At 40.8% G+C, this 24,161-nt stretch overlaps 4 protein-coding genes across 9 annotated transcripts; 3 read left to right on the top strand and 1 right to left on the bottom strand.

Annotated features, from left to right (window-relative positions):
* Positions 1-1,694: 1,694 nt before the first annotated feature.
* On the top strand, positions 1,695-4,763 carry LOC124297080 (uncharacterized). Its single transcript, XM_046747696.1, has 5 exons — positions 1,695-1,766; positions 2,039-3,021; positions 3,090-3,397; positions 3,464-3,719; positions 4,202-4,763. The coding sequence occupies exons 2-5, from the start codon at positions 2,934-2,936 to the stop codon at positions 4,393-4,395; spliced, it is 846 nt and encodes a 281-aa protein (XP_046603652.1). The 5' UTR covers positions 1,695-1,766; positions 2,039-2,933; the 3' UTR covers positions 4,396-4,763.
* Positions 4,764-5,498: 735 nt separating this feature from the next.
* On the bottom strand, positions 5,499-6,552 carry LOC124297084 (lipopolysaccharide-induced tumor necrosis factor-alpha factor homolog). Its single transcript, XM_046747704.1, has 3 exons — positions 5,973-6,552; positions 5,748-5,868; positions 5,499-5,679 (listed from the first exon to the last, which is right to left on the bottom strand). The coding sequence occupies exons 1-3, from the start codon at positions 6,022-6,024 to the stop codon at positions 5,556-5,558; spliced, it is 297 nt and encodes a 98-aa protein (XP_046603660.1). The 5' UTR covers positions 6,025-6,552; the 3' UTR covers positions 5,499-5,555.
* Positions 6,553-6,952: 400 nt separating this feature from the next.
* Positions 6,953-9,876, top strand: LOC124297083 (lipopolysaccharide-induced tumor necrosis factor-alpha factor homolog). Of its 3 annotated transcripts, none has more exons than XM_046747703.1 (4): positions 6,953-7,001; positions 8,221-8,561; positions 9,076-9,229; positions 9,451-9,876. In XM_046747703.1, the coding sequence occupies exons 2-4, from the start codon at positions 8,381-8,383 to the stop codon at positions 9,551-9,553; spliced, it is 438 nt and encodes a 145-aa protein (XP_046603659.1). In that variant the 5' UTR covers positions 6,953-7,001; positions 8,221-8,380; the 3' UTR covers positions 9,554-9,876. The 3 variants fall into 3 exon arrangements, with proteins under 3 accessions (XP_046603659.1, XP_046603658.1, XP_046603657.1); XM_046747702.1 differs by having other exon boundaries at positions 6,958-7,001; positions 8,213-8,561; XM_046747701.1 differs by lacking the exon at positions 6,953-7,001 and having other exon boundaries at positions 8,031-8,561.
* A 678-nt stretch (positions 9,877-10,554) lies between these two features.
* On the top strand, positions 10,555-14,678 carry LOC124297085 (cysteine-rich and transmembrane domain-containing protein 1-like). Of its 4 annotated transcripts, XR_006906520.1 has the most exons (6): positions 10,555-10,569; positions 10,712-10,994; positions 11,095-11,185; positions 11,286-12,737; positions 12,825-12,927; positions 13,053-14,667. XR_006906520.1 is itself a non-coding variant. In XM_046747705.1 (3 exons), exons 1-3 carry the CDS (start codon positions 10,862-10,864, stop codon positions 11,326-11,328), a joined length of 267 nt encoding a protein of 88 aa, XP_046603661.1. In that variant the 5' UTR covers positions 10,744-10,861; the 3' UTR covers positions 11,329-11,765. The 4 variants fall into 4 exon arrangements, 1 of the variants encoding a protein (XP_046603661.1); XR_006906521.1 differs by having other exon boundaries at positions 10,659-10,994; positions 11,286-12,927; positions 13,053-14,670; XR_006906519.1 differs by lacking the exon at positions 10,555-10,569 and having other exon boundaries at positions 13,053-14,678.
* Positions 14,679-24,161: the final 9,483 nt, after the last annotated feature.

Below are 24,161 nucleotides of genomic sequence, written 5' to 3'. Positions count from 1 at the left end.
AAAGGAAACAGGCAGATCGCAACCAGATGAGTTTGACTGGTTTCGACGTATCGGACAGCGGTTTCAATGGCCATAAGACAATTTGGGCAAGTCATAGTGGCCAGTCGCGGCCCGAGGGTTGTATGCTCTGAAAACAGGAAATTGAACGTACGGTTCACCCTTTGTAATGAGGATCCAATCTGGAAGAAAGTACGTAGCGAGGATATTACCGTGCAAATATTTCCAGGACGAACGTGTTGTGAATTTCTTGCACTTCAGGTCACCAGTCGAGGTATCGTTGTCGTTAATCGGCACAAATCTTTCGACAGACATTTGACCGTCACGCGAACTGTCAGCAGTTCCGGTTTCGGTCAGACTTCCCATTTCCATGATCGTTTTCGCGGATGAGTCTTCTTCGAAGGGCAGAAATTATGCACAGGAAATGTTGTTAATTTTTTGTTCCGCACGTTTGTTTTTTTACGTTTTCGCGATCCTAATCACGAGTTGACAACCATTCCGCATTTGCCGCACTCGGCGTTACACAGATGTTACTAATCACTGTGATCGAACATCTTTTCTGGATATCACGCTTGGGTATAATTCTTTATCTAGATTATGCCGGCCTTGAATTTATACGCACGATAGCTGCTACCGCTTGGACGTACTTCCTCGGGTGTTAATTGTGACTTCATATCGCTGAACGTCCAACTCGTCCGTCTTATTCACAGTCACTATTGGATTATTTATTTCTCGAATTATAAATGACAGGCCCGTTTGCGGCTTCTTTGTAAATCGACGAAAAATTGGACGCGCGAAAATAGCCTGAAGAACGCCGCAAGTCGCGGAAAAATCTGCCGAGTACAGAACTCGGTACTTCAACGCTGTCCTCACGGATTTTAGTGACACTAAATTCTCGTGGCAATGACCCCAGCATCGAGATGCAGACGTCTCAAGGCGTCTGAATAACCAAAGATAAATTCAAAATTAACTTAAGAACGTCCGGACACTGCTTATACAGTTTCGAAATCACAGAATATAAATTAAAAATAAAAACACTTTCTTACCCTACGACCAAGTACCAGAATTCTTCCGATTTCTTCAAAATTCTTCTGGGCTAAACAGGTTGGTTTCAATTCCTTTTACCTAAAATCTATACTGCCCTGAAATTTCCACCATACACACTACATGTACGTATACATATATTGTGACATCCCTTGTCAATTACGTGTTATAGTTTCCGTCAAGTTTCAGTTGGATTTCGATTGTCCCGTGGGGAGTTGGCCACGCACGTACCTCAAGAGTACATAACTATCAAAACAGTGGTTTTCACGCGATAACGAATGGGAGAGGCTGAGCAAAGTTTCGCTACGGGAAGTTCCTAGTTAATCTTGAGTGCTGGGAAACAATATGGCTCAATTAGAACCATTCCATGAAAAATACTACGACCATTCCCAAGACAGGAATGAGAGGCGTCACTACGACGAGCATCACGACAGGTGCAGCTGGTGCGACGAGGAATCGGATGATCGAGAAGAGTGGAGATACAACGATGAAAACTCTGAGAGTCTGGATAATCTCGACAACTATCGGCACAAGGACACGAACGATTGTAAGAACGTTTACTGGGAGGATAAATGTTCCTCGGAAAATGTGACCAATCGGCATATCAGCGGTGCAACGTCGGCCGAAATACTTTGTCCGCACTGCAATTGTTATGTACATGCAACAGTGGACCCAGGTCCGAAATGGTACATGTCCTTGCTCAGCACCGTTCTTCTACCATGTTGGTAAGGATGTTTCCTCTTCACTTTACTGTATACTCCTGCATAGCTGGATCTGCGATAAGCTCACTCACTCTAAAGCTCATTGGCAGACGTAACGGGAACGGTGAATTTCTACAAAGACAAAGTTAACGTAAATTCAGTGTGAAGTATATCGTGTCTGGTACGAGTATATTTGTTGCTTGGATTCGCGAAATTTGTCCCCTGCGTGTTTGAGTTTGAACGATAGGAGGACCTCGTGCATACCAAATGACAATCACGTACTGACGTTGTCGCAGCTTATGTTTGTTGCCACGTTTCACAAACGTGTTGAGAACTCCAAGGCACAGGTGCCCGATCTGTTCTCGTGTTATCCTTGGTGGCAGAACTTCGCCGTACGGAGCCCAGAGACAGAATTACCGCTAGAACTATCCTGATGCAAACGTACAATTGGACTGCACACCGACTTGATCGTCTTTAGCAGGTTACGTATACCAACCCTTTCTGACTCTGACACATATTCCAAGCATTTGTTATCGTTGATCCCATCACTTGCGTGCAAACAGGCTTTTTAAAAATTTCATGTAGTTTCGCGTAGATCCGTGCAGCATGGTTTTGCCTCTGTCCAGATATCAGGCTTGTTAAAATTCAACTTTCAATTCTGGAAGACTAAAAATGCGTCGATCAAACACTTGTATTAAAAATGGGAATACTGCTGAAATTCATGCCGTCGACCTACCGACCAATTGTGGTAGTTTGTCCTGGTTGTGAGGAGAAAATTAAGACTATTGTTACGTATGGGTCATCCTCGTTCACCTACATCATGAGCAAGCTCCTGTGTCCATTTTGGTTATTAGCTACTTGCATTCTAACAACTGTTTCCTCGTTCCAAGCCTTGAACTTGATTTCATTCGCTCATAATCGCCTAACTGTAATCTCTACGTTTTCACAGTTTGTGTTTTGTCCCGCATTTCACGGTGCTCGGTAAAAATCCGATACACAAGTGCCCTCTTTGCCTGATGACAATCCCGCCCGAGATACTGACGGGTTCCGATAGCGGCAACTTGTTAAGGCACAGGAAATGTTACAGGACAATTGCCTCGACTAAGCTCCATAATCAAGCTGTTCTCAAAGTTCCTACTGCAAACCGTAAGACCTGCATTCGACAATGAATTGAAACCCGTATAACTGCTTATGGAGGCCAATCCGGAACCCAGCGCCTCTGAAAATGGCTCCGCGATCACCCAAGATTACAACGAATGCCGTAACGCCGAAGCAACAGGTACTATAACAAAGTAGAGTAAGCTGCTAGACGCAACGTATGATGAAGCCATTCGCATTAATTTCCAGGTTCAAAGTTCACGTCCCCGACAAGTCGCAACTTGGATACGGCGCAAGAAGTTCCTGAATCGTTAGAGGCGATAATCAAGTACCCGGTGAATCCTTTACCGGGAACTTTCAAGCAGACTATGCGCGGTACGCAAACACCATTGACGTTGATAGGGGTTACGATGTCCAAATCTAACGAGGAGGATCAAAAACCCCCGTCGACAGTGCCGGAAATACTGGAGGCGGAAATGCCTTCCGGAACGATAGAAGGTCCCGAATCTTCCACAAGTGCTGTTAAATCTGTATTCTCGCAGTTTCGGGTCGAGGCGGTAAGTCTTCGTTATCTTCTTTTCTGTTCCTGTAGACGTTTCTTCCATAATTTTCAATTCTTACAGGTGACCGTGAAGTTCAGTCACGAGGCAGCCACGCAGGCGACGCCTCCACACCCCTCTTTGACATCGACCAAGTCCTCGACGCTCCCTATTAACGTGATGCAGATCGCTACCTCTGTCTCTTCCAGCCGCTCTGGACCAAAAAGTGAAGTATTGACTGTGACCACTGACTATGGCACTCGGACTCCGGATGCCAGAAGTCTGCTGCTGGACGTCATTGAGCAGGATCATCCCATTCGTTACATCAACGTTGAACCGAGTAAAGTTCTTTTATGACAACTTTTACTTCGGGGAGAACCGTCTAAATTTCACTGTCGCTGTTTTGATTGAAAATTGGCAACGAACTACTTTTGCTTGGTTAGTGCAAGCAGTTGTTCCATGCGCAGAAAGCGTCGGTGTGCAAAGTATATGACGTATTTTGAAAACGTTCAAATAGATTTAGAAAATGGATATTGAATCGCTAGAATCCAATCATGGTCACCGAAAGTAGTGACATTTAATATCCTGTTGACCTGATTAGTCGGTACAGTTGGTGGTATTAGTTTTGTCCGGAGTCAACCCCGTCACCGGTAGGAAGATATTTTGTCCCATTCAACAAATGAGCAATATGTAAAACAATACGAGTAAATTCAGCCTGTTTATCGTCGTTATTCCGCAGATTCAGAAATCCTCGATAGGTCAAATTTAGACGGTGTCTTTGCGTTAAGCGTATGGGGCAAATTGCGTATAATTAATCAACAGGTACTTCGGCAATTGCCGTGACAAGTTCGTCGCCTGTGACAACACCCGGTTTACCAAATTTCACAATGTCGCCACCTTCGATCAACAGCCAAAGAAGCTTGCTGAATTTACAACGAAGGCGTCCAGACAATCGATGGAGCTGGAGAAATTGCTTCAGACGAAACATCCCTCAGGGAGAAGATGTATGGAGCTGATGGAATTAAAACGAGGCTCTGGAGTATTTCTTTTTATCGTTTCTTCTTCTTCTTCTTCACCTCATCCCTCATCCCGCAGCCGGATCTGATACCTTACACAATGGGACCACCACCTACGTATTCGGGAATATTCAGAGAGCAGAGACCGCTCTACACCGAATCTACCATCCCACTACCACCAAGACTGTCCAGCGACACTGTCGCCTCATTCGTAGCACCGATACCCCCGCCAAGTTATGCCCAAGCCCAAGGTCTCTGCGTGTCTCCGTATTCGATGGAACAGATTATTTCAGTGACTCGTAATACACGACATCAATCTTCTCTTCACGTATATTCGTAAATCTTCCCGAATGTCGGACTCGTTGAAATCCTGACCCTTTTTGTCAATTTTTTCATTTCACTTTCCATTATTCCGACGTGGAAAACTCGCTTTTGGAAATGATATGAGAGTCACGGTTCCAGCCAACAGGGGTGCCTGGCCGCCGAGGCCCACCGCCACCATTTGCCCCAGATGTGCGACAGTCGTCGTAACCGCAATCGAAGCTCGACGATCGGCCATCACCCACATCTCGGCATTGGTACTTTTCCTATGCGGGTAAAGTTGAACGCCCTTATTGTACCCTTTCCAGTCAGTGCCCGGAGCGCTAAACCTACGAACACGGAACACCTAGCATGAAAATTTGTTGGCTTATAACGGAGTTTGGTAATTTATGACGATTCGCAGATGCTGGCCGTGTTGTTTGGTCCCGTACTGCATCGATTCCTGCAAAAGTACGCATCACCATTGCCCGATTTGCCGAACTTACCTGGGAACTTACACACCTTGGTGATGCGGGCGACGAGAGCAACGACACGGATTTCTCATTCGGTGGCAAAAAAAAACGTGAACGTTGAAAGTGCCAGCAGGAAATTGAATAAAATTTATCTGACAACACGCCGGGGCAGAAAATTATTCGTGTCATTTTACCTTAGATATATCCTTAGATTGTAACTCTCGTTAAGTCGAATAAAGGGACAGGTTGTACTCCCTTAATGAAAGGCCTGCGTCAGGTAGGCGTATATGCTGGAACAGCTTTATTCTAGTCTCAGATACGTAGGTATAATAGTGTCTATAAATCAGAAGTGCCGACGTGCCTTAGCAGATGAATGGGCCCTTCTTCCTAGTGCAAAGCTTCCAGAATAGAGTTGTGAGATGCTAAATGGGTATTGCAGTCCGGGCAGTAATGTTTTGCGGTGACGAAACACATCGAGAAATACGGAAGAAGACAGCATCCGAAAAAACAGCTGCGATTATAAATGAAAAATTGTATCAATCGAGCAAATAAGGATAATCAGATCCCATCATCACTCACCCAGCAACAATGCAGAGGATACAAGTAATGTGCGCGATCTTCGAGTAAGATATTTGCACTTCGGTGGTAACGTTCCTCCTACAGGTTGAGCAGTACGCTATAGCCGGACTGTGGTGATTACCTGAAAAAAAAAATTTAAATATAAAATGATAGCTGGTCAGATCGATGTCTTATAACCGACATAATAATACAACATCTTTGGGAGATGTGATGTAATAAACTTACGAGGCCCATTCCCAGTTGCGGATTGAGGCGAGGATTGGTTTGATGCAGACATGACAACTCAACGTTCAGTAAACATCATAGATTAAAGTACCGTATGGTCATTGATATAACTTATTTTGTATACATTCACGAAGTACGTGAATTCCCTTGGGTGTAAAAACTAAAAGAAACCAGCCGTGCTTCGCACAACGCGTTGAACATCCGTCCGGAATCAATAAATAGTTTTGCAAAGAAGATCGTCGGGGATTTCGAAGGAGCTGACAACTCTGTCCAATTAGCGTATAGCGAATAGAATTTCGGTTCTAATGGTGAACATTGGGCGGATGCAAAACATCTTCGGCTAGTTTATCACTGTTCGGACCAAACCCCAGGTTCATTTTCATAATGGCAGATAACCCATGTTATGGATACTCTATTGGGATACCTCCACCCGCAGAACTACTGTCAAAAAAGTAACGTGGGTCGATCCTGAGTTGCATCTATTCGCAGGGGAAGGAAAAAAATAAAGATAATTCAACGAGCGCAACGTAGCAATCCACTCAGCGCGTACACGTACGTATCCTCTAAAATGAAATTAAATACCGACCGTGGCCTCGACTTTAGATGAAAAGTGACACATCGTCGGTGAGATGACGGTATGTTACCATTTATCGTGAAAACAGAGTGTTAAATTCATTCAGCCTTTTGGAAACGATCTTTTTGAATAATCAATTTTTAAATTATTCGAGCACGTTTCTTGACCATGATATTAAAATTTTTCCTCCGAGTTCGTCAATTTTATCCAAACTGACGCGATATGGTAGAGATGTTATCTCACAACATGCAGCTAAATTCTGAGAAAATTCACATTGTTTACATGGGTACCAACAGATGGCACCAGATGGACGCAATTTTCGACCTCTGTGTGCAACCAGTTGCTAAACTCAAAGTGAGGAAACTGCTAATGTCAACTCGACGTGAGTTGTTGATGAAGCTTTTACCCACTGTTGCCACAGTTGCGGAAAGCAAGATATCCTACTCGATGATTTTGTAAGTAGACCGTGAAATTAAATTTCACGCGGGTGTATTGGTACGAGTAATTATTCTACCGAATACGGCATTGAATGTAACAAAGCAATGTTGCTATTCGCCTCACGTTCAATGCCGGCCTTTGATACGAAATATGCGTCGCGTATTTTTGAAGCGTAGTTACTCCGTCCAAGTGTACGGTAACTTTGCTACATCGTTCTAAATTCACGATCAGAATAGACGAAGCCTTGAATGCGAACCGTTGGAAAACAAATAAACTGGAAACGGTGGTAGAATGTCTATGCATACCAGGGTTACGGAATCTTTTAAACCTGTCTTATATTAATATATTCTATTATTAACTTCCCAAGATTCAAAATATCTGCAAACTTTTGTTACAATCGAATAGCTCAAAATTATCAATTTGCAGTCTTGTTGAATTTAACAATTGGATTTGAACCTGCGATATTGCAATGAGATACAGATGTAATTCTAGTATCTGACGTTTCAAAGTGACTAATGAAAAATCACAGCATTTGCGTCATCGGGTGGGTAAATAACTAGATTACTCATTATAAACCAGTTTGTTTCCTGATTATGTAGCACAATCGTTGCTGCGTTTTCACCTTTCTTTAGCGTTTTTCACTGTCTGAAAAGAAGGGAATCGAACGTTCTGATTAAAATACGTTGATTCGAACATGCTCAAATTTTAATGTGTCATTTTATTTGCCGATTCGATCAAACCAAGAAGATAAAATAATGCGAAAGAGACTTCGCTCTGTAATCTTGTAATGAGTCACTGCATTGACCAGGGAATCACCCGCAGTAATGTTGACACAGATAATTTCATTTTCAAACAAAATTCCCATTTGAGAATCTGCACTTGCGTCGGATTCTGTGAAATTACCATTTGAAATACTGTGATTCAAAGTACTTATTGTATAACCGATGCACGTCGTCGCTATCTATTTTCCGGTGAGTGGTTCGGAGAAAAAAAATAATGAGTCATGAGATCATGAATAATTATATTTCCGGAACTCGACATTTCTTCTTAAACAGTTTTATAAATACAAGGAAGACGCGCGAATGCTTTCCTTCCATTAAATTTACCCCGATTTCAACAAATGACCGTGAAAGGTGCGATGACATTGTTATCATCTCGGTCTTCAATCCTTCCTATCTTCGACCATTGACTAGACTCAAAGCTTCGCTGAATTTGGCATGGAATCAAGTTTTACAGATTAGTTCCTCGACGAACGTAATGAGATAACGCTATCTCGATCTGGTGGAGTTTTCACACCGCGAACGATCCAGTTCGCAACAACCATTCGTTCTTCGAACTTCGTGCAGCATTTGCATCGTCGACAGAAATTCAAGGTGAGCGTCAAACATCCACAGTAATGGACAAGGATCCTCCGCCTCCTGGATTTATCAACCAGCAACCACCCCCATATTCTCCACCGACGGAACAGCCGACGACAACCTCGGTACCACTTTCTACGTTACCCCCGTACACCGAACAACCATTGTACCATCTTCACGGCGCGAACGTGACGGCACACGTCATCACCCAGCAGCCAGGTACTCGCAATCAGCGTCGATTTTGTAAATTTTTCAAGTGAAAATTAACCCGTACGGAACGACCAAGGCAAAGGTACTCCGATGGCAGAAAAGTAGACGTGAATCGGGGAACGGATCTAGGTATTGATCCTCACTTCAAGGGTCCGTGAGATTCGCGAACTGATTCCCTGTTAGTCGCGCCACATACTTTAGCATAGTACTTGCAGAAATCTAGGTGAAAATAAATTGTTGCAAAATGTCGCGCAGGTTTGCCTAATTTCTTGTAGATTCGTGGCAAGGAATTATTCAAATCAATCTTATCGATTATATTTCGATAAGTATCTTAATCAGATGACAGAATTATCGCCGACTGAGCGGATCTGTTTTTAATCCCGGATTAATCGCGAAGGAAAATTAAACCCGGGTTGCAAAAATATTCAAAATAATAACTGTGGCTGTTTTTTCAAACGATCACAGTTGGAAAAATTTCAAATTTCATACGATTAACGTTAATTTCCATCTCGTCATTTTTCAGGGACAACGGTTCATGTCATTACCAATGCATCCCCTTTCGGGCCGGATCCGATAACGATGATTTGTTCCAAGTGCAATCGCACGGTGAGCAGCGTTGTCATTAAGCAGCCGACAACTAGAACCCACCTGTGGGCATGCCTCTTATGCATATTCGGGTAAGATGCGCTACTCCTTCAAATCGCATCAACGACTCATTTTTCATTAACATTATCGGCTCTCGTTCTATTTTCCGTGTACATCAATGTCATGTCAAATCGCATCACTCTTCGACTTGTAGTTCGAACGTACATGTCCACTATCAATCTCCCAAATTTCTCTTTCAAACAACCGTCGGGAGAATTATGCAAAAATTGTCTTCATCGCGTCCGCATTTCAGCTGCTGGCCCTGCGCACCTATCGTCTACTGCACGGAATCCTGTCTCGACACTGCACACTACTGTCCCAACTGTAAATCCTATCAAGGAAAGCACAGGCGTTAAGAATCCACGATGAGAAAGACGTTAAGATCGACGATGAGCATACCGATCTAGTCTTAGATCAGAAAAATATTTTCAAACGTAAAATAAGGCTGAAAATAAAAGCAGTTCAAGTTTCGGACTGCCGATCATGTCTTAATTTAGTCTTTAAGTTACCGTTGTGTTATACTTGAATTTATTCTCGTTTATAAGACTAAACTTATAACCTATCTAGTATTTATTTTTATTGTTTCACACTACTTATGTCTCTTCTACGTGTAGATCTACGATCAAGGGCAAAAGTGCAATGAATGAAGGAAAAAATTTCGAATTAAAAATAGTAAACTGCAAAGTTCACAAGCACGCGTTATCTTTACCACGTGGTGCACGATGCAAGTAAGACAAATCAGGATTTGTTGATAAAACACGATGTGAGCCAGAGACTCCTCCTTTCACCTCCGAAGCGTTTCTACCTCACGCTTGTCGCGATAACCACGGTTTTTTTAACGATAGGCTCCGCCGGCTTTTCGTTACCTCGTAGGTAAACTGCAAAAGTAAACAAACGATCGCGATAGCATAACTGATCTGTGATCGCAAGTCCGGAACGTCCTCGACCGATATATCATTGGCACTACGGTCATATACAGTCGGTGAATTCGATCGGTCGAGCGATCAGTACTACAAGTTAATCAAGAAGTAACTGCAGACTGTTAATACGGCAGGAAATTAAATCACCTTGAGGTGCTGAACAACAAGTTTACACCTTTGAGCGTAAAACTTGGCAACGTCTTACGTCAAACGACCTCTCAATGGTCTTAACGTTAATAATACCAAAAGCCTCCAAAAGTTGCGAATGCGTGCTGCATAGAAATAAAAAAATGTTCACGGCGTACACGGTCGTTAACTCGAATGGCAAACGAGCAATAAATGGTGAGATGTTCAAAGACGATTGCCATCGGCAATCCGGAACAGGTAATAACAATTCGAGCACCAGGAGCAGCAGCAGCAGCATTGGCTGCGTCCAGGAGTCTGAAAGTCAGGTGAGCAGCACGTTAGTTATTACACCATTGCCAAATGGCAATCACGCAAGTCTCCGCGGTAAGAAATCGATAATTTTTTGAGATAACAGAGGCCGATTCACCGCGACGCGTCACGACGCGGCGAAATGTTTTCCAACTACAGCTATCGCGTAGGCCGCGTTCTCGCCTCGCGGCGACTCATTGTCGTCAGTCAGTCAGTGTTGGCGCTCCGTATCGTCGACATCCATCCAGTCATTCGTCGGTCGAGCAAGTCCTGCGAGCCGTTCGTCTCTGCATTTAACGACGCGCCGTCATGTACCCCGGGAATAACAACTACCAGTACAACCCGCAGTACGGCAATCAGCCGCCTCCCCCGCAAGGCTACCCGATGTACGGACCTCCGCCGCCTTATGGTGCCCCGCCAATTACGCAGCAGCCACCCCCAGGTAACGTGGATTCAAAGTACTCGGTGTTTACGCCGCGCCGATGGTCATTGATCGGTTTCAAACACTGTGCCGTACCCTCTGTAATTTTTTCCCATGACAGGTACGACGGTCTACGTCGTTCCCGCCCAGGAACAGCAACGGTCAACGGGAATGAGTGCGGAGTCGGCTCTTTGCTGCGGGTGCTGTTTAGGGTGGGTTGAATTTCGGACGATTTTTACCCAGATATTTATATTTTTATACCGTACCGGCTTGAACGATTTCGTTAATTTAACGTTTCATCGATTCCTGCAGACTCTGTCTCGGGTGCGGACCTTGCGACCTCTGTTGCTGCTAGTTCCAAATCACCGGGGGTAACAAGTGGTTGCCAACGATGCGATCCGGGCGATGATTATACCGATTTCCAATGAACGACGATGGATTTATCGACGCCCTGGGAAAACCGGAGCGGATGTTGACTGATTGCCTTACGCCGTGTAGGGGAAAAAGTCGTCAAGAACAGTTGGTGGAATCTTGTCGGTGTGTGCGAATGTGTGTCAGTGTGGGTGAGTGTGCGCCGTGATAATGGATTCTTAAGATATGTGAAACCTGTTGTATAGATAAAAGAAATAAAATTTTCAACCTCGAGTCTGGCGCGATGAGGCACAGTTCGGGCTAATCGTGAATAACAAGACGCTTAAGTGGTCGGGCACGTCGGTAAAGTAATTAAATATCATAATTGTGTAAATATTAGGTAACGGTTGAAGGTGCTCAGTAAAATAATTAACAGATAAACGTGCCAGTTATACTTTAATTTATTTATTATCCCCTCTCTCTCTCTCTCTTTCTCTCTCTCTTTATTTCTTTCTTTCTCTGGATCCCACCAATCCATGCGATTTCGAAATATAATATAACATCATCCCGATCGAACTGCGCTGAAATGCGTTTTCACCTAATATCGTGAATCGCCAAAACGTAAAGGCCTTCGATCGATTATATTCAAGCTCTCCTCCGTCATTATCTCAGTTCGTGTGATTGGGAATATTTTTTTCCATGTTCAATTGCAAATCAGGATACCATACAACGGTACGAGCCTCTGGTTTATTGTTGTTGTTGTAGAAACAACGTGCGAACTAAAAATTAGTACTTGAGTCGTAAAGAGGTTAGTTCTTTCGCTATTGTTTGTATACCTACCTATACGAGACCGTTACAAAAGATAGCATTCGCTCACGAGTTATATCACCAACGACTTCGCTGCGTTAATTAACGTACCGTATACAAAATTCCGAGAGCTTAATGGCGGCTGAATTTGCGCGACGATAACGAATCGCGATAATGATCGATAGCATCGATTCGAAAAACGGTATCACGGGCCTTGCGATCCGATATTTTATACTCCTCTTACAGGTACGTCACTGACTGAAATACGCAACACATGTTGTCACACAGTTGCTGCAGGAAGCTCACGGATTCCGCAGTAGACGATAAAACCTTGGCTGGTGAACACTGGGTGGTAACTTATTTCCGAACCGAGGAGGACCGGATACCATCATCTCCTACGACTCCTACACTTTGACGATACGCCGAGTCACGTTATGATCAACAAGGCGAGAGAGGCAACGTCAGCGGCTGGCAGATCTGTGCCAAATAGTGCAAATCGTACGGACGATCCGCCGCCACCTTACAGCCTCTACAAACCGTCAATGGCGGCCGAACCACCCCCGCCACCCCTCGAACCTCCAGCATTGACTTCGGAGCAACCTCCAGGTTGGCGTAACGGCAGATCGAATTTGTTCAGAAAATCTAATACTTGTACGGACTAACTTTCCGAATCATTATTCCGATCCTATTCAGCTGTAATAACCGAGGTTATACCTGGTCCTGGTTCACAAACGGAAAACTCTTCGAATTACCACTTGACGTCGGGAGAGAGCATCAAGGCTGCCTGCTGTATAGTGTAAGTTACGTTTCAAGTGTTGCCAATATCAGAGACGCTGTAAATTCGATGGTAAACTTTTTGTTTAAGTGAGTTTTTAGCCTTGCATCCATACACCGGTCTTAAGATATTTCAATTTTATTCAGGTTATGCTGGTTCTGGATCCCGTTCGCTTTCTGCATCGACTGTTGTGCCAGAACTTACCCACAGTTAAGGCCCAAACGGTATCGGTAGAGAAAAGGCCGTCTTTCGCTCCTGAACTCACCTTCAAGAGGACGAATTGCAACGTTTAAGATGTCAAGCTCGTTTTTAAGAACCAAGTGAGCCAGGGCAAAGCCTAGGCGTGGAATGCTGTTTTTAGTTTGGCCAAAATACGCGTGCGCGTGATTGGGACCATGTGAAAGCGATCGCTGCAAGTTTACAGTGAGAACTATGATATTGCATAAATGCAGATGAATTCACTCTATGCTAAATTGCCCGTATAGCAATTACCAAATAATCAATCCGAAACGTATGAATAACGCTGCGGGCACCATTCGACCGGTGTAATTTTAAAATTTGGGAGCAGCACAAATTCACTCTTAACGTCGTAACTATTTTCCGAACAAGTCAATTTCTTACGCACCATTAGACTTGAGTCAGTTCATTGATTACCAGCAATTCGAACGTGCCATACTCAACAAGTGACAATTTTTCAGTTGAATAATTTTACTGTCGGTACGCACGATCGAAGTTGATGGGATTTTTTGAACATTCTGAAATTATTATGAAACTACGACGTTTGATGTGAAATCAAATATCGGCTTTGAAATTTTATCGGCATCCGGAATATGTTGTCGAAAAAATGTTATTCTTCATTTTTGTGTAAGGATAACGAATTACCGGTGATGAGTAAATTCAAATAGTTTTTCGGAAATCAATTTTTTTCCTTTTTGCCAAGGAAATACGGAACTTCGCAATAATTCGTTTGGTACAAGACAGCTGAATCTGTTTTCTCTCCACTTACCAGCATTATCTCGTATTTATACCGATCTCCTTGAGCACGTTTCAATAGTATTATCTTAATCTTAGTTTCCAATTTTTATGGTCTATACCTCAGCTGTTAACTGCGGCTGATTACACCTGACATATTTTACTGTGCTATACACACACATAATAAGTATAATCATATACCTAGTCACATGTTCTAATTAACAAGACATTTATAATACATACTGTTTTCATTCAATACGACTGTCGCTGCTTCGATTTACAGTGTGTGAGTGTCCCACTGAAAAAAACTGAGACACAGTTCGGCTAGTATTGTATGAGGAAAAAACTGAATCACCATAAGTGAATCTTTACACGATACTCATGACGTACCAAGACGCAGTTACGTATCCTTGTCACGTGTCGTGAAGCGTGGCTTCCCACAAAGGCGCATCATATCCGGACCTCACTTCCGCACAACGATCGACTTAACGAGAACCTACGGTTTCTTTTTCTTTATACATTTTCACGCTGTGCCATGTGCGTATCAATATGAATACGGTTTCAATACGTAAGGATCTGCGGCTGCTTATGCTATAAATAATTCCAGCCAAACGTAAGCAGCTGCTGCTTGTATCATATTATATACAAATGACATCACACGGTAGTTCGGAAACGTTACGATTTCGTTCGTTACTTTGTAATTTTTAATCAATAATCAAAACTTCAATCTTTTACGTACGTTAAAAATCGGCAAATAAACAAAAACGCCAAGTCTACCGCTTTAACTGTTTTATATGTGTAACAGGAAAAATTATACATCACATCGAAGATTTCGAATTATTGCCGACTTTGAATGAAATCGATTATAAAATTATACACATAACGATGATTTGATAGAATAATCGTTTGAAACTCCAAGTTTTCGCTTTCAATATGACGCTCAGTCTATCTGGTGAAATTTTTTTAATATTTCGTTATAGCAAAGACTAATTTCTACAGTACCTAGATGTTTTCAACCTCTGTCTCCTCAGAAAATTTTACTCAGCTGAAATTCAGAACATCTGTTTGCAGTATTTCTATAACACACGTGTAAATGCTGATAATGAAAGTTTCCCAAAAATATTTGATCAATAATCGTATCGGAAGTTGTTAGGCAAGGTAAGTAAGATTTTTGACGGTAATCAATCGAATCCAAACTCCCTGTAGAATACAAAAAATTGTAAAACATCGTAAATCATTGTTTCCAGAAACTTACACCCGGTAGAATTATTAATAGACGTGATGGCTGATTGTAACAATTCAAGCGTAATAAGAGCAAACACCTGAGCTTTCGGTTCCCACACTATTTTAACGTTACGTATTGTAACGACACGCATAACATACACTGCCGGCCAAAAGTTGAGGTACACTATTCGATATTTCTTATCGCACTAACGGTTAGATAGCGGACTCAAAAGTAAACATAATAGAAAAAAATTTCGATGGCGAAAAAACGTCCATGCTCAAAAATACGTACCGGGGCCAAAAACAAATCCTATAGAGAATTTTCTAAAAAAGTAAAATGAAGGTAAATTTATCCTGTTTAAAACGCCACTTGGCAAATTTGATCGTCTTCATTTTTGAGTCCGGTATCTAACTTGTAGCGCAGCAAGAAATTTCGACCAGTTTACCCAAACTTTTTGCCGGGAGTGTATACGATAAGGTGTAATTGGTAAACCAATACCAGGCATGCATGCACGTTCAAAGCGCGGAGTTTTTCCCGCACCAGAGGAATCTTCTATCCCCTCTACCCGTCCGTTTTTTTCACCTTCCTCTCCGTTCTCCGTTTCTCTCGAAATCCCCCTCCTCCTGATTACTCACCTGTGTGACCGCCATGACGGTGCTCCTCCGATTCGCCGGGTGCCACGAGTCTCCGCAGCGTCAATCGTGACCAAGTTTCTGTGTGTAACCGATTCCGGTGACAACGGGTGAACATAGTTTGATACGTCAAGTGGTGCGTCGGGTGGATCTGGGGGGAAGGTTTTCCGGTTCGTCGGTGTTTCAACTTTTAAATTAAATCGGCACGAATTAGGGGCCCAGCATGCATCACCAAGATAACGCCTCGCCTTACAATCCGACGACCGAGCCGATCTCTCAACCAGGTGGTGGTGTCGCCTACACGCCGGCACAACCGGTCAACATTCAACCAGGTGAAACGGTCTATAATCCCTAATGGAAATATCGCGATGCCAGTGCCGAAGGAGCTTGTACTTAGTTGTACGCCCTTTTGGCTTTCGAGGGCGCAGGATAAATATATAAGCCCTTTTGGTATCAGCACCGCGATATTTTCGTCATTCTACGCGATTTAGGAGTTTTTAGTATTGTTACATGAATTTTGAAACGACAAAGTAAGCGTCACGCTCATTTTTTACATTCGTTTTGATCATGTTTACGACAAGTTTGTTCCCACCTGTGGGTAGATGAGAAAAATATTAACGAGTCGGTCGTACGACTCGTTTCGAGAGCGTTAACTTCACGATTTATTCGGAGCTCGTGGTACATATTTGATTTGTAGACTTGGAAAAGATTCCACCTATTTTCCGAAGGGTTCGTCATTTCTGAAAGCCCAAGCGTAAATCGTTATCTAAAGTAGGTAAGCCGGCGATTAGATAAAAATATGGCATCTAATCGTGTCGTTGAGTGTCCTGATATAAATGTTGCACGACCGCAGTATTATTTCCGAAATACCTTCGTCATCAATACGCCCTGACGCGTCGATCGATGCCCTATATCAGAGTACCCGAAATACAGCGTACCCTAAGAATGTTGTACATACATTCTGCATGAAATGGGTGTTTATATTTTCCGAAATACCCGCCGGCGATCTTGTGCCATTACATAAACGATGTGCCTGTTTGCCTACCGATCGAGAATAATATTTCCTTTACCAGAGTTGAAACAATTTCGCCTAAACGACCGAGAAATGTTTATTAGGTGCCTGCTTGCGCAGCTCAGCATGCGTCATGCCATGGTGTGACGATTTGTTTTTTTTATTTTATTACAATTTATAGCTGCGTTGTATGGACTATCGACTTTTATATTTTCAATAGCGAATCGTCAATCTCAATACAAATCATGAGCACGTTCAACTATGAGACACATTCGTTGTCGTACCAAATAAATAAATAAATTAGGGATGTATAGTGGTAAAAAAAAAAGAAACAGGTTGTAAAAATAAATTATTAAAAAAAAAAAAAACACTCATTCATCCGTCAATTCACTCTCAAGATTAAAATAACGAATAAATAAATCAAAGGTGTTTAAATACAATGGTAAATAGAAATCATTAAAAAAATTATTCGTTCATCCATCCTATCTGACTCTGACTCTCATGAAGGTTACGCCGCATCTCAAAAATAAACTGGGCGGATTGCATTTGCTGAAATCAAGAGATGACTCGTAAAAATGGCAGAAAAAAAAATCGATTTTCGATTAAATCGATTGTTTTTTCCCCGATTAATCGAGTATATTCGATTATTCTTCAAGCTCGATTAATCGGCCGACTCGATTCTTTTTCCTCGCAATCTGTTTTTCTTTTTTACTTCCATGAACGGCGCAATGCAGTATCAATTTATGCGATTAAAGTATGAATTATTATCATTTTCTTACTTACTGAGAACCTATTTCATATACTAAGTGAAAGATAAATGAATATTTTTACCTGAAATTGAAAAATAATATGAATCAAACTATAAATCATCAACAAACTTATCTGCTATTAAAACTACATACTGAAATTTACGAGATTTTGGTTTCATATGCATTTGGTTTCATAAAAATACGAAATAATCGATTAATCGATTAATTTTTACCGAATCAATCGAGTCGTGTTCGATTACCTTTTTGGACTCGAATAATCGTTGCACCTACTATTTTTAACTTAATGGTCATCGCTTGAGTAACTCATGTTCATTTTTATTTTCCGTAGTCACGGTAGTCCATTTTTTTTCCACGTGCCAATGGTAGAAGCCAGAGGCACGAATGAAGGAGCAGATTGTGCTCCAACTTCATTTTTCATTGTTGGTGATCAGCGATCAATGATTTCGATTCTTCGTTTGATTCCACCGTTAAAATATGATAGATACTACCAAAAAGCACCTTGGTGCAAAAACCTTTCGCCAAGTACATTAAAAATGTGATCATTACCGCACAAAAATACCTTCTCTGATTAAAATATGCTAGAAGTATCTACCTGGAATCGAGAAAAATGCCAGTCCAACTAATGTAAAGCAATCGTACTTCAGGTGCGTCTGTACACGTCTTCACCACCACTCCAAACGTCGGTCCTGATCCTTGCACGGTTACATGTCACGTGTGCGGCCAGAAAGGTATCACCAGGACGGAGAGAGGAGCCAGTGGTAGGACGCACTTGGTGGCCCTTATCCTCTGCCTAGTTGGGTAAGCAATTTCTGCAAAGATCCTTTCAAGGATCTCCAAGATTCAATTTCTTACTCTAAGGATAAGGGAATAAATTGGCAGTCGAGATGGATAAAAATGTATTCGACGAAACTCGAATGCTGGATTTCACGCTCTTGAGCGAAAGTAGTAATACATGTAACAACAGAATAAAAACCAAATATCGTAGCCTGCACAATGCGTCAGAAAATTCTCACGAAACATACACGTATCAAAAGTTCGTGAGGTCGACTTCGGTTTCAACGAATTATACGGCATCGTGTTATATTTATGAGTTTATATCTAATCATCTCCGTAAATTTCAGATGCTGGTGTTGCGCGCCGTTTGTCTACTGCGCAAACAGTTGCCTGGCCACAAAACACTTTTGCCACAAGTGTAACTCTTTCGTTGGAATATACAACCAGCAGCTCTTTTAAGCGATATGTTGAGCGAAGAGTTTCTTTTCTATATATTTATTTCTTATCGAAGGAGTAACGGATGAAAATAAATTGACCTGCGAGACCAGCCGGTTTTGTTATACATATGCCGTCACTGTCTGGTTGAATTTTCGACCGATTACGTAATTACAATGATCTCAAACTATCATTTGACTTGATTCCCATTCGAACGTACTATCTGTGTATAAATATATGCATTTGAAAAATATACCTATTACACGACGGGTTCGTAAATTCAAAAAAATTGCTAATGACAATTGTAAATACGATTTATATCTTCTTGTATATTGTTAAGGCTCTTCGTGCTATCTACTTGTTGACCGAAATGTGGGTTGGAGGTCAAAATTTCGAAAGAACGAAAGGTCGAATGGTCGACAACCTGAAATTTCCGAGAAACGAATTTTAAAATAACGACTAATCAGCGTATCGAATTTGGAATTTTCGATAAATCACCCAATAAAATAACTGTTTCTTCGAAAGTTCATCTAACCGAACGCTCTCTTATCCGAAAAAGTATTTTCAGAACAGTCGGTATTCCGAACGACCGAAGCACGGAATGTGGAGATACAGAAAAATAAAAGTTACACAATTAAAAGTCGAGAGCGGCTGATACTTCGAAGAGCCGCAAAATCGAGAAAATTAGTTGTCGACAATCAAAGTTCAGAAGCAGCAAAATTACGATCCGCCAAATTTAGAAGAGCCAGAAAAACGAAAGGCCGCAATACGGTTGTCATAGTTACGCAGACTTTACTAGATGGCACTTTGACACCCGCCATTGGATACGTGTGGCGTTGCAGAGAATATATCGGCTTCTGATGTCATCCTAGATTTTTGACAAAGGCTCGAGTCTGAGTTTTGAAAAGTCGACTTTTTCTCTCTTCGGTATTTTCGCAATTCAATATTTTGTCTTCCGCAATCTTGGCCATTCTCAAAAACAAAAAAAAAATGTTACGAATTTATTTGTACATTTTCGCGTTCTCAGCTTTTATTTTTCCACAAGTCGTGTTTTCGTATTTATGGTCTTTCTACGTTTTCAACTGTCGGTAGTTTGACTTTCGGAATTTCGTGCCGCCGACTTACTCCACCCCGAAATATGATACCGACATATATGTATAAAGTGCCATAGTATTATTAGGATTACGTAATGTACAGCACGCGCATTGTCCACACAAAGTATGTATTATAAATGCACAGGAGTTGTGGAATTTTGGAATTTTAGCCTGCCCCAATTAAAATAACGAATTCATGCTTTACAAGATAATAACGGACTCATCTTTGATAATTTGAAATAAAAACACACCGTACGTCTAGTTCTATTGTCGCGTTCTCGTTTTTCTCTATTTTAAACAAACGAACCAGCGATCATGTACTTGTCACTGTAAAAAATATGCGCATAGGCAGCAAATTGGAGGTATATATTCCTATTCTGTATGTCACAACGTCAGACTTGTCAACGTTTCACGCGTAGGCATATATTCATATTTTACGAACGTAATAATAGTGATAGTTATGTTTTTAACAGTGGATTTATTTATGGATCCACCGTCTAGATACTGAGAAAAAAATTGGTGAGAATTATATTCTTTAAAATCCTTATAGATAGGTACGTTCTTATGGCAAAAACTCTCCGATATCGATGATTCATATTTTTTGAACATCGATCTTTCCACCTTTGAGTAACTAGAAACGAATATAAGAAAATATGATGTGTATCAAGGTCTTGAGGAGAAAATGATTTGCGAATATCTACCGCGGCAGCCTCTAAAAATTTTGTTTGAGTTTAAAGGAAGATTCTATGTATGATAAAATGAGCGTTCTACGTTACGTCTAAAGTGGCGCTCATTAAATTTTTCACTTTTCTTTCACATTTCTTTTCAATTTTTGAATTGTCTCATACGTGGTGACTACCTCGTCCAAAAACATTGAACATCCGTGACGCTGATGTTTGCAGCTCATACATAGATATTTCTATAAATCTCATGTTATTTGCAAACATCAGCGTGACAGTTTACCGTACGAAACGCTTTTTGCTCTGACGGTCAATGTTTTTGGACGAGGTAGTCACTACATACTAGACACAACTACCTCTCTATTTCCGCTGGTCGCTATACGGAATATAAGCTCATCCAGGTTCCAGTACATATTGAAACGGGAACCCGGCACTAATCGAAAAATGTGCGAAAAAAGTGAAAGTGGCCGCTTATATATGGCCAACTTAAAGGCAAAGTACAACGCTCAATTCTTCAGAGAATCATTCAATTTTCAGAGGTTGCCACGGTAGAAATTCGCAAATTATTTTCTCCCGAAACACCCTAATATCTACAGAGTAGAACGATATAATCATTAACTCTTGTTAACGTTAAGAATAAGTTGAGACAAAAAACGTTAGTAATTCCTTCTTTGAGGATAACGAGTAATGGCGACGTGGACGGTTGATGGTTTGGCAACGCTGCATGGGTATGGTGCACAAATGTCAGACGCATATAATAGGGGAAAGAACGCTGTTGCCACATTTTATTTTGTGATTCTACCACGGAATAGAAGTATTTCAAATACTTTCAATTTATCTAAACTAATATGTTACACGTGATTTTAATTATCGAAATCATTAATTTGCACCGTGTTTTTAACGATCAAATGAACAAAAAAGTTCAGTTACTTTTTTCAGTCATAAGTTATGCGTAAACCTCGATCAGCTATTTTGCAATCCAATACTTTGTAATAGTACCTAACACAATCAAACGGTGATTGTGATTCCACGAAAATATAATCTCGTGGATACTACAAAACGGAAGTGACAAAACGTGCATGATACGGCACATCCATTAGTGGTGGAATTGAACTGAAGATATACATAGATTTTTGCTTATGTTTCACTTCGATTACTCTTATATTTCACGGTGTAGTTAAGAATTGTTTTTCACTGTGTTTTTACTGTAAACGCATCAAAGGCATACCAAAGTCCCACCGAGAAATCGCTGATATAAAAGTTATCACGAATTTTTATTTGTAAATTTAAAATAAGACAGACTATTTTTACAAAAAATCCAAGATACGTGTAATTTGTAAAATAATTGTATTTTATATAAGTAAAGGTAGCTTATTTTAATTCTATAGTATTGAACTTCAGAAGTTAAAAAACAAACTTTGAATTAACTTATAAAAATTAGAGAAACAAATAATTTCGACGATACTCCATGAATTATATCCTAAAGATTTACATGTGAAAAATTCATATAAATGTTGTAACATTTTTCTTCTCGTGAAAAATTATTTGATGGGGCTTGCAATTAGTCAAATTCACAAGTTGTGAAGTTATAATTTGGAGATAACCAGTGGATTAAAATAGTGATATTTTTTTTATAACAGAGTGAATTTTCCGAGCTTACCTTTGAAATAACCGCAGTAGAAGAATTTCACAACTACACCGAAGAATTGAGTGAAATTTCAGTGATTAAGCTGAAAAATCTTTATACATGACACATGATTATTCAGAAATATTTCATATTTTTAAATTGCGCGCGTGAAATACAGTCACTTTAAAAATTTATAGGTAATTCGCAGTTTCTTAAAATCAATCTTATAATCAATTCGAAAATTTTTGTGAAATAAAAATTAGAGCTTCAAGAATGAAAAGAATCATACAGAAAATCGCGAGCCAAATCGGAGAGGTCAAGGATGAAAATCAGGTCGAGTTGGCATGGAATACCCTTTACGTATTTTCAAGCAGATCGTAGTTGGGTAAAAAAAAAAAAAAAAATGCGAACAGATGACGTGTTTTATTCGGCGCTGCCACGGCTTGATTGCAATTACGCCCATGTGCATTTGACCGTTCCAAGGTCGATTCGACTCGAGTGCAGGCTTAAAAAACAGTAACCACAACGGATCTGGCTGCGAGCCATCTCCTTGACCCCAAACAAAGAGCAACATGTAAGGAAGATCCGGGGACAAGTTCGAAAGCGCTGTAATCACCACTACTGATAAAATTAGCAAAAATTCCCCACCGTCTTCGAATTGCGAGAGTTATCGGTGCGATAATTCAATCAAACGTAGAATTTTACTGCATTTCTCCAACGAACAGATGTAATTTCTGACTGTCAAATCTTACTTATCCCATCAATCTTAGATAAGGATTATCGGAAAGTAAAACTCACGAGATGGCAAAAATTAATAACGACGATCATCTAGTCAGGGTGTATAAATAAACTCGAATTAGTCATGAAATTGTCCCCGCAGTGAATCTGTAATACGAATAAATTTACGATTGATATCAAAATGCGAACGAGTGTCTGACTTATGCTTTTATATTTATGAATCATCAAATCCTCTATAATATTTATCGTTCGATCTTTTTCGTCATAATAATTTATACCAGCGAAGAGTATGAAATATTATTTCATCGTTGATCAAATACCGATCGTTGACGATGGGCGAAACCCATTTGCAATCCGACAGCATTGTTATAAGAAAGAAAAATGATCCATTCAGGATTTCTACATGAAAAAGTTCCTCTCTTTAGTATTTACCGTAGATGATAGAACGCGTCGGGTCTACTTGGCATCACTGCGCATACTGGCTTCACAATAGCTGATTCCAAAGATCAGAGGATTTGCCAAATGTGTTCCTTTGGAACCACGACAACTATGTGTCTGTAAGAGAGTGGCACCACAACGGGGAGCCAAATTTTCCCTTCTTCTACGGTTCCAAGTGAAGAAAAAGGAAGCTAACAGTACGTAGTTTCTCTTACCATTCCTCTATACGTGCCTGTCCAGGGCCGCGGGGTAAAGGGTTGATGGTGCTCAGTAGGCTTACACGTTTCGCAGGGCCCGATTTTATATATTTCTTAATTATGTTAATTGGCACCAAGAAATATAATAGGATTCACAACGATCCACTTGTTTTCCTATTTCTACCGTACCAAACGTATGTGATATAATTTTTTAGAATTTCTAACCATTTACCACATTCCTTTGGGAGCATCAGTCGGCATTGAAAAAATTTTTTTAACGCAAAATTGTTATTTCGCGAAAATATCTATTCAAATTTAACGTAATTTGTGCGGAAACAGCATACTCAATATTCCCTTTGGTGATTTCTTATACGTTTAGCGTTTAAAAAAAAATTGCGATACCACCATTCTTACCGAGAAATCTATTCGGAAACTTCTAATTGACGACCGTAACCACTTTGTAATTCGAGAAGAAAGTTTCCATTTCAGACAATAAAGATTCAATGAGTTTACAATTTTAGCATAAAACGCTGCCGAGATTTTAGTCTCATGGAAACTAAACTCATCGCATATACTAGATCATCTTCATACAAGATTTTCTAATTACAGCCACAGATATACGATTTCTATATTACAGCTACAAAACTCATTTTCATCTTAT

Source organism: Neodiprion virginianus, chromosome 2 (assembly GCF_021901495.1).
Source record: "Neodiprion virginianus isolate iyNeoVirg1 chromosome 2, iyNeoVirg1.1, whole genome shotgun sequence".
Taxonomy (NCBI): Eukaryota; Metazoa; Arthropoda; class Insecta; order Hymenoptera; family Diprionidae; genus Neodiprion; species Neodiprion virginianus.
This window is presented reverse-complemented; position numbering and strand designations above follow the sequence as displayed.